The sequence below is a fragment of the Hibiscus syriacus genome, unplaced genomic scaffold, assembly GCF_006381635.1.
Source record: "Hibiscus syriacus cultivar Baekdansim isolate YM2019G1 unplaced genomic scaffold, ASM638163v2 tig00110683_pilon, whole genome shotgun sequence".
Taxonomy (NCBI): domain Eukaryota; kingdom Viridiplantae; phylum Streptophyta; class Magnoliopsida; order Malvales; family Malvaceae; genus Hibiscus; species Hibiscus syriacus.
In genome coordinates this window covers 498,016-508,353 of record NW_024062823.1, presented here as the reverse complement: position 1 = coordinate 508,353, position 10,338 = coordinate 498,016, and the positions used below count along the sequence as shown (strand labels likewise).

The 10,338-nt window shown below is 33.2% G+C and overlaps 2 protein-coding genes across 2 annotated transcripts; one reads left to right on the top strand and one right to left on the bottom strand.

Annotated features, from left to right (window-relative positions):
• Nucleotides 1-629: 629 nt before the first annotated feature.
• Nucleotides 630-1,462, top strand: LOC120138261. The gene is made up of 2 exons (XM_039153783.1): nucleotides 630-646; nucleotides 732-1,462. Exon 2 carries the CDS (start codon nucleotides 981-983, stop codon nucleotides 1,287-1,289), a length of 309 nt encoding a protein of 102 aa, XP_039009714.1. The 5' UTR covers nucleotides 630-646; nucleotides 732-980; the 3' UTR covers nucleotides 1,290-1,462.
• A 2,016-nt stretch (nucleotides 1,463-3,478) lies between these two features.
• Nucleotides 3,479-5,510, bottom strand: LOC120138329 (succinate dehydrogenase subunit 5, mitochondrial-like). The gene is made up of 4 exons (XM_039153829.1): nucleotides 5,296-5,510; nucleotides 4,585-4,889; nucleotides 4,303-4,488; nucleotides 3,479-3,749 (listed from the first exon to the last, which is right to left on the bottom strand). The coding sequence occupies exons 1-4, from the start codon at nucleotides 5,465-5,467 to the stop codon at nucleotides 3,693-3,695; spliced, it is 720 nt and encodes a 239-aa protein (XP_039009760.1). The 5' UTR covers nucleotides 5,468-5,510; the 3' UTR covers nucleotides 3,479-3,692.
• Between the last annotated feature and the right edge of the window lie 4,828 nt (nucleotides 5,511-10,338).

Genomic DNA, 10,338 nt, shown 5'->3' with positions numbered 1-10,338 from the left:
GCTCTAACCCTTTTTATATAGTTTTATACATAAAACCCTAAAATTATTTTTTAAGGGAAAATCTTAAAAATTTTATTTTTAAAAGTATGATTTTATAGGTGTTAAATCATACATAGTCCAAAAATAACCAATGACAATTCTTATTTGCAAAGCACGTTTTCTAAATATTTTTTGAATCTAACTTCTTTAATAATCCTAATCTTTAATATATAAATACTAAAATCTAAAATCTTTAACCTTAACTCCTTGAATGTCATAGTGCATCCCATTTTAAAATTTGTTAGTGCTCGCTCAACAACTTCACCTAATCTTTCAAAAACAGTATGGGCCTTTGGAATTCAAATAAATAAATTGACATTGATCTTTGAGTAAGCCCTGAAGCCTGAGTTGAAAATCTACAGCCAATTCATAAAATCATAAGCCAATTAATCCCAGAAACTAAGTCAATCAAATCGGTTGTCGGTGACAATTCAATTCCTTAATTTTTTAATCAACACTTAAGTTCGGCGGATCATTAGAATTTAAGAGGGGTTTTTCAAGAATATTGGTATAAAAAGAAGGTTTTGCTCAACATCTCGATTCCACAACAACGCGTCGATAACCCAATTCTTGGCTTAACTATTCTCGTTGGAGCGAAGAATTTAAGGTTAGTGTTTTCGCTACGTCTTTTATCTTTTCTGAACATGATTCCAGTTCAAGATTGTTAATTTTCTTTCTTCAATGATTATCAGGTTCCGGGACTTTCCTGGGTTTTGCATTTTAGACGTTAAAGATTGTTAATTCAGTAGTTTCGAGTTGATTAAATCATTCGTTGCTGGCTTTTACATTAATGGGATTTACAAAGACTAGATCAAAATGAAAGGATAAAGCCCATTCGTTGACTAAAAGATTCCTGAGAAGCAGATGGGTTCTGGGGAAGTGAATACCCATTTCAGTGTCTTTGATGGAGTGAAGACTTTCCCATTAACACCTGGGCTCTCATGGCTGAAATCTACACTGCAATCACTAATCTCGAATATGAACGTGCTACAGCTCTCCTTGACTCCCCATCTTCATCCTTGTTGAGAAACAATGGTCGGGATTCGCCCAAGTATGATGCCCGGTTGGCTGATGAGGCTTATAAAACTGGTTGTGCTGCATTGGCGGCCGGCAAGCTTGATGAAGATTTTCATTCTTTGAATGTTTCACTCTCCAAATGCCCACCTGAGAGAGCCTCTGTTGTTGCCAAGCTTCAGTCTCTTTTATCTCTCACTTCTCAGCAACTCCACAAATCTTCTGTTTCAAACTAGCCCACATTTTGTATGGTATTTGCTTCGTTTTGAACTTAATTTTTAATTGTTTCAATCAAATTTTGGTTAAAAGATTGCACCATGTTGCCTTTTTGAGATGCTTCTGCAACTGTGTAACCGTGTATGACGTTGGTAAAAAGTATATGAAGGATTCCTATCGTTGAATTTGGATCGAGTAATTCTTCTGGATAACAATGACTCAGTTTATATGTGAACATTAGTTATACCTGGATAGAAATATAAGGACATTCATGGTTCCCTTTTGGGTTTTGCATCACTCCTTGGGTATTTGTAATATTCTAGATTGTTGCGTCTTTTGAGGAGGTTTTCTGGGACTAAGATGAAACATAGGATTCTTGGTGATGCACCACTTGGTTTTAGATTTTAGGTGAGGTTGCTTATTTTAACCACGCTAGTTAGTGGCCTGGAAGAAAAGAAAGCCGTATCTCAATACAGATGCTATAGCTAAATTGGTGATATCTTTCATATCCATTGAAATTTGGGCCGCTGTGTTAATTTGATCAAGTTCCTTCTATGTTTGCTTGTGTTTTCCTCTCAAATGGGCCACTTTTACAATGTTCTAGTAACGTAAAATGGCGTCATCAGATGTTGAGTGAAAGATTCTAAACTATTATTGTGCTGAACAATTCAAAAGATTGTCTTGAGGTTTATTAGTAGTTGTATACTTGCAGTTGACCTAAACTTTTTTGGTACGACAGTACTGTTCTTGCTTTTCTGTGTCCAAGCTGGAGTAATACAAGAAAATCATAATCACTGAACTTTGTTTTTATTGCAAAATCTTAGAACTATTTTTTGGAAAGATGCAAGAAACGTTGAATATTGGTTGCTTTTTATTATTTTTTCACATTCTAATCTTTGGTTTGGTTCTAAATTAGGTGGAATCAGACAAAAGCTAGTCCTATCATTTATCGACATCCTCCATGGTTGGTTCTGGGATCTTCTTGTGATCACATTTGAAGTGGGGGAAAGGGGGAGAATGTTGCAACCTTTTCATTTGCCTTTGCTTCCTTGCTTGGCACTGGCACCTTCTAGACGTATAGGTTAACCTGGTTGTATTTCTTAGGCAGAGAATAAGGGTCTTAGGAATACGAAACATGATGTTTATTGTACCAGGTCAGTTTCTCTCAACTTTTACATCGTAAAATAGATTGTAATTGTTTATTATTACTGTCCCCCCTCCCCAACAATAAAGTTTGCCAAGCATGAAAATAATTTTGTCTGGCTTGCTGGTTATCTAAATCTCGGGCTTGTTGTAAAAGAACCGGGCCTTAGGGTATCGGTGCATCTTTTGGGAGGTTGATACTTGAAGGGGATGATGAACCGTTAGGCTTATATTGTCTTACAATATAACATTTGAGCTTCGGTTACTGCTAGATCTTGATCAAGTTTTCGATATGTAATGTAATATGATATATGTTCATAAACAGCCTTTAAATAATTACACAAAAGAAGAAAATCCTTGTCCAATTTGTTCACTAACAATATCATCTCATTAATGCATCAAATGTTCACTATTCACAATTAGGTAAGGTGATAGTACTAATTTATAGACAGCTAAAAAAATTCAGTTGATTCAACGAAACATGAATAGCCGCCTCTTTTATTCACCTAAGTTATTTCTCAATGTTTTTGTGCAACCTCCGTCTTTTCTTTTAATTTTTGTTTAGCCATACACTGACGACACTAATTTTAATATTGATTGTCGACCATCGATGATTATTTATTCTCTTATTTTTTTCGTTTTTTTTTATTTTTTTTAATTTTGAATAAGAATTTTTGTCATTGTGATATGTTTTTTTTAATTATTGTGGCATGCATTCTCTCTGTTTTTGTGGCACGATCATTATGATTTTTAATACGTTTTTCATACTTTTGCAGTCATTTTTGTGCTCACACATATAGTCAGGTCCCTTTTTGGTAAATATTATTTGTTGATATAATCATAGATAGTTTGGTTCACTCACACTCCTTATCACTTCGTAAAAAGGAGTTTTTATAAAAGTTATTAAATTCTTTTGATGTTAATCGTCATTCTCAGAATGTTTCATTTTTCTTTGTACTTTAAAAGTTTAATATTTTGGTTTTTGTACGAGTGTTTAACAGTTTTTTGAATCAGAAGTACTGTAAACGCGATGAGCAACTTTGTAGTTATTGATCCTAACAAACGATGAGGAAACATGGTGGAAAATCTCACCATATAAAGAAGCATGATTTTACACTTTGATTTATTGTTGTTGATAAACATAAGCCATTTATTTAGGGACCAAGCAAACTCCAACGTTCAAGGTTTTCCAGGAAAACACCAACCTGTCTCCTAGTATTCATAGAAATTATCTAAAACAGGGGAAAAATGTTGACGTGAACACCCTCAACACTTTAGTGCTAAGCTCTTTGCTCCACATAAGATCCAGAAAGTCCAGAGGTTCCAAGAACAGTAATCTGCAATGAAAGCAATCGGAAAAATATCAGACGAAATAGATTTGCATAATTTATAGCAACCAAAATATTTGTGCAGGAACACAAATGTAAATTGGCATCAGTATTTATCGACAGTCTTGTGCAAACAACTACCATGGACAAATATGATATATGCAGCAAAGAAAAACGATTGAATGGTGAATGCATCTATTCGCTTGTTTTACCTTATAACCAAAGCAGTTCTGCTATGACAAAGATTCTCTAAACGAGTTAGCCTTTAGCCTAGGGTTCAGATTGGTGTTCCAGAACACCAGATGGTTAGGATGTTGAACACAGATCAGGGAAGAACAAATAGCAATTAGCACATATGATGTAATCTGAGATGACTTTCCTTGCTGTTCTCACATCTTATTCACCATTTGGCACCTTATGGATAATCATAATTCTCTTGTTTCACTAACATGAACTACAAGAAAATGCTACGCAGTGCAGGAATGAACTATGTTATGCACCCTCGAGGTGGATCATGCAGTCGTAGCTGAATTTATAAATGCGTTGCAAATATTTTTAGTACCTTTCCCCACTCAGCACCAAGGTGACCACATCTCATCTTTAGGTAGATCATCTTTGATCCCAAATCCGTCTCCACCTTCTTTTTCAAGTAGATTTCATCAGAACCAAATGCATCCAAGTAAGTTGCATACTTCTGAAAAACTGTCTTAAGTGCAGCCGAAAAATCACTCGACAGAGGTTTTACATTCTGCAAAAGAGGATCCATTTCATCAAACGACAAAAGTTGCTAATAGTAAAGACGTAAAGAAGAAAATCATCAATGTTTTATAGATCATAGTAATACCTCTCCACTCATTCCAATACTGTCATCAAGTTCCATTTTCATGCTGATCAGAATACCACCAAACTCTTCAACAGATTCAGCAGCGCGGAAGACATTTTTCAAAGCTTCCTGGCCGGCTTTGTCATCAGTATTCTTGGACAAGGCTTTCTTTGCATCTTGTACCACAGAATAAGGAAGCTCATCCCAACTTGCAGCCATTAAGTCCTTAAAAACATTCCGAATCTCAGTGTCCGTTATGACAGGCATATGAGATACGTCATCACTAAAATAGCGTGTGCTCCCCAATCTCAGGGATGACCTGCCACCTGAATATTTTTCCCTCATAAATAAAATGCGTAGAACTTATACAAATTGGTATTGTAACAAGTTACAAATTGCTACACAATCCACTAGAAGTTCTTAGTAATTGTTCTGAGAGAAATATAATCATAAACACCCAAAGCACATCAAGAACCCATCAATTTCTAAGTTAGCCAAGCACCACAATCCTAAGGGAGTACTAAAGAGCATTAATCCGACCTTTTAAAGAGTAAAGTACAAGACTTGAACAGCTAAACAACCAAAAGTATACAATTTGGAAATCCCAGGAAGAAAAGTCAGCCACGAGCTATATCATTATAAAATGCTAAATCTAAGTCGATAAACCTAGAGATTACACAGATAATGAAAAAAGAGAAATGGGTAATCAAATACAGAAGAGTATAAGAGTACCCGAAGGAAAGTTAGTGGGCGGATTAGGAGCGGAAAGTGATGAGATTGAGTAGAGATTCCGGAAACCCAAGTGGTGGTTGTGATTGGTGGCAGCAACGGCAATAGCCGAGAAACGGGAAGATCTGAAACACGCGGCTCTACAAATGGATCTCAAAACCATCATCCTCTCCATTTTTTCTGAGGCTTTTTGATTTAGCCAAATATGAAGACACTAAACTAATCACATGACAACCGGAAGGTTGAAGTGCGTCTACTTAATAAAGGAATATTTGTTACAATTTGGGCCTGGGCTTTGGGTTCGTTATTGCTCTCTCCATTCTGGTAACGCAGCCATTCATGTTAATTTCATTTTATTTATGTGAAATATTTTAGAGTCGAGATGAGTAGGGTGGTTAATGAGTTGAGCATCTCGTGAGTAGTTCGAACTTAATTCAGTCAAAATTTGATAAAAATATGACTTAGATTAACTCGACTCGAACACGATATCTTAACGAGCTGAATTGAGCAAATTCCAACTTGACTCAATAAGTTCACGAGCAACTCATTAATTTTTTATAAGTTTTAAGTAGTTATCTTAAATTTCATTCAAAAAAATTACTAATTTACTAATAAATAATAAAAATGAGAAATTAATAATATATTAATTTTCTATTAAATAATTAAATTACTAAATTATTAATTAATAATTATTATTTGTTAAATTTATTAATTTATGTTTATATTAAGTTCTATATGGTATTAGTAGATTTTACTTATAGTTTAAAAAATACAAATTTTAGCGAACAACAACAAGGCGAGCAACTAGTTTAATGAGCAATGAGTCAAGCAATAAATTTTCTTAACGAGCACTAGTCGAGTAAAATTTTAACGAGTTTAACGAGCAACGAATCGAGCAATAAATTTTTTTAACGAGCACGAGTCGAGTAAAATTTTAATGAGCTTAACAAGTAATGAGTCAAGTCAAGCAACAATTTTTTTAACAAGCACAAGTCGAGCAATGTCTAACTCATGATCGACTCACCCGTAAACACCCCTAGATATTATATTAATTTTATTAAAAAAATGATTTTATTAAATTTGAGCTATTCTTTAAATTTTTAGTCATTCATTGAACCATTTTAATTTTTTTGTTAAATTTATTAATTATATTTATATTAAATTATATCGTATATGTTATTAGATTTTACATATATTTAAAAAAAAAAACTCTGACAAACTTAATAAGTAACAATCAAGTTAAGCAACAATATTTTTTAACCAACATTATTTTTTAATTGAAGTTATCAAATCAAATCAAACATGAATCAAATAATTTCAAGTTATAATCGTTAGTATGCACCCATGATAGCCCAACCTGACATGCCATGAGTTAGAGATGTAAAATCAGGTAATCGTTCAGGCTTTTGTTGGATCTTGTCAGGTCAAGTAAAATTGAATACATGTCGTGTCAGGTCAATTTGATGGTTGACTTGGATCAGGTCAGGTCCGGATCAAATCAGTTCGGGACTTTTTCAGGTTGATTTGACATTACGTTCGATTTGGGTTAATTTTAATTCGGATCGATGTTAGTTCAGGTAAAAACGGTTTAAGTTCGAAGCAATTAAATACCATATTAATTCAGGTTCGATTGACTTCAGTCGTATCTCGTTCAGATTGAGTCACATCATTGATATACAAAATTCAGGTCGGATCTTATCATATACGGATTGACTTCAGGTCGAATCATTTTCTATATATGAATCAATTATTTTTCGCCTTTCATTAATGTTGAATTGCAATTTGTAATTGTATATGATTTAGAGTAAATTACAAAAATATAAATAATTATGGATCAATTTTGAAAAAAATATAATTTAAAGGACTAAGTTGAACAAATATGAAATTACAAACAAAATTTTAAATAAATTAAGCAACACACATTGATAATCAAATCAAGAAATTAATATAAAATTGGACTAAATTGTATCCATTTAAAAAGCTGGTGACCAAAAGTTTATAAGGTTTGGAGATTATAATATAATTTATAAAATTTGAAATGAAGTTTATTATGTGATTTATAGGTACAAAGTAAATTACAAAAATATAAATAAGTATAGGCCAATTTCATATACAAATATAATTTTAAGGACTAAATTGAACTAATATGAAATTGCAAATTAAAATTAAAATAATTAAACAACACAGAGGGACCAAATTGAGATAATTGTAAAATGTGAAAAAATTGTAAAATAGAATTAATTGCATTCATTTCAAAAGTTAAGGAAAAAGTGAAACAATTATAATATATATATATTATAATGTACATTATACTGTACATTATACTGTACATTATACTTTTTTTAGAGAAACGGCGGGCCTCATTACCCTTTCTAGTCCTAATAAGGGGAAAAGAGTGCTAAAATTTTGTTATCGGGAAACTATGTTACAAGATACATCAAATGCAATAATCTCAGGACAAACTGACTCAAGATACATTATACTTATGCATACAATATAAATATACACTTATATAAGTATACACTATACTTAATATATATATATATATATATACGCACATACGAACCAACTTACCTCAGTGGTTAAAAGAATCAGTGATGTTCCTAGAGGTCATGGGTTTCAACACCAACGGTAACAACATGGTGATTGAGCGTTCATTATCAAATGGTTGAGAGAGTATTTAGAACAAATACTACTTTATACTCACCTTAGCTTAATAAAAAAAGTGTGTATACATATAAAATATAAAATATATAAACTATAAAGTATAAGCATATAAACTATAAAGTATATAAATTATAATATATATATATATAAACTATATAAACTATATAACATAAGTATATATATTATAAGTATATATGTAATTATGTATGATCAATGATGCATGCATGATGTATGTATGATGCATGTATATATATATATATATATTTATATTTATACATGTCATAATTTATTAAAAAAAAAGAAAAAAAATAATATATGTACATATATTAATAGTATATATATACTTATTGATAATTTCGTAAAAGACCGTGTTCTGGGTTTTTTTTACTTAGGTTATTGTTTGCCTAAAAGCCATTTGTCATAGCATTTTAGTTGTATATAGTTGCATGTAGTATACATTTCCATGTGGTGGATAAGTTTTGTTGAGGCAAACTTTATTTGGTTCAACTGATGCTGCTTTAGAGGAAGGTTGTTGGCCAGTTGTGTTGATGCAGGAAATGACGAATGGGGAATTTATTTGCCGAGACAGAGCTCTCCAGGGCTAGAGGAACATAAGAAAACGACAGTGAGGAACATATTTTCTTGCAAAGGCAAGCTTTATCTTGCAAGTCTGATGTGGCTTAATAGAATTGCTGATGTCACTTGCCCAATTTCATCTTCACGTGCAATCATGCCCTCATCAAGGAAATTGACCACTGCCAGCTGTTATGTCATTTATAAAATGGGTATGTCAATGAGGGTATTTAGGGAATTTCCAAGGGCACTAAACCCTAAAAATTCCCATTATAAATACCTCATAATAACTTTTCAAAAGGTGGTGCAATCAAGGAGAAAATATACCCTAGGCTTGGAGTAAGCGACTGCAACACCCTACTTTCCACCCTTCTCACTCAACCGTCCTTGGTGCCTTCCATAGCCAGGCTTCATCGGAGCAGCGGCCAGGCCCTTGAGAGAGGTCGGTCGTTAGAACAGGCGTGGTTGTGGTCAGAATGTTACGACAGAGCTCTTATTTTGGGAGTGTTTCTTCCTTTGTTCTTCATCTTCATATCCTGTTAAGGGTTGTACTTAAAAGAATGATTTTAGATGATATTCACCGCACCATGAACTGTTTTACTTGGTGTTGGTTATTGTCTTGTTGAACGTTATTTGCTTGTTAATGATGATGCAATTTGTTTATGCTAAGTGTTGTTTTATTCACTGTTTAAATATTTTGCCTTGACATTGTAAGAGATTGTCTGGTGCCTTGGCAAAACATTCCTAGACTTTGTAAGAGCTTTCAAGAGAATACTAATCGCTTGGAAATGTATATGCTAAGGCAAGTAATTCTATACAAGTATACACAATCGATTTAAGTAATAAAGGGTAAGTGAGTTATTGTCTCCTCAGGGATTGGTTGGCTCTTTTATGTTTCAACACAACCAGAACTAGTTGTCACAAGCTAATTCCTAAAGTCTTGTCCAACTAGAAAACTATTAGTAACAAAATAAATCAAGAAAATATTATAAAGTATGGTTGTAGACAAGTTTGGTCGAGGTAAAATAAATATGCAAAACTATCAAATAAACAAGGCAAAGACAAAAGTTGACTAAAATAAATTCAAAACAACCTCACATATTCAGACTTTTCACAGAACACTCATGCTAATCTTTTATTACGACAAGCAATTATTCTAAGTCTAGAATGAATTGTTATGATATGATTAAGTTGCCCGACAGGATTACTGAGTATTCTTAGACGGTTGTTATGGCAATACTACTTAGCGTTAACTATAACCCTTGGTTTGTCATACTGTTATTGTAGCAACACCTCTCAGCATGAACTATAATCTTTGTCTATCCTACTCTAGCGTCTATCCCTTTTAGCCGATTGAAACCCTCTCCTGATCTCTAAGTTAGGCATGTTAGAACATCACCATCTCGGATCCATTCAATTGTTCACATAGATCTATCTTAATTCTCTCGAATCTAAGAATCAATATCTAGAAAACGGTAATCTCTCAAAGCTATTACAGTGTCAAGATGTGTTTCATCTAGACCTAGACAATCTTTCGAAGCTCTTACAGTGTCAAGGCAAAATATTTAAACAATGAACAAAACACTCATGAGAAAAATCATAATTTATTATTCATAAAACAGAAAATAATTGTTTCGGCAAAACAAAGGCTAACACCAAGTAAAGCAGTTCATGATGTTGTCAAAAATTCAACCAAAGTATCATCATTTTAATACAACCCCAAGCAAAGTAAAGAAATTAAGAACAAAGGAAGAACGACTCCCAAAATCGGGGGCTCTGTCGTGACATCTCTGATCAACACCGCGC

Coding starts and splice junctions, on each gene's coding strand:
- LOC120138261 (XM_039153783.1), top strand. CDS start 981: ATGGCTGAAATCTACACTGCAATCACTAATCTCGAATATGAACGTGCT.
- LOC120138329 (XM_039153829.1), bottom strand. CDS start 5,467: ATGGAGAGGATGATGGTTTTGAGATCCATTTGTAGAGCCGCGTGTTTC. Junction 4,489..4,584: donor GTATTGGAATGAGTGGAGAG/GTATTACTATGA, acceptor CCTCTTTTGCAG/AATGTAAAACCTCTGTCGAG. Junction 3,750..4,302: donor TTGGTGCTGAGTGGGGAAAG/GTACTAAAAATA, acceptor CTTTCATTGCAG/ATTACTGTTCTTGGAACCTC.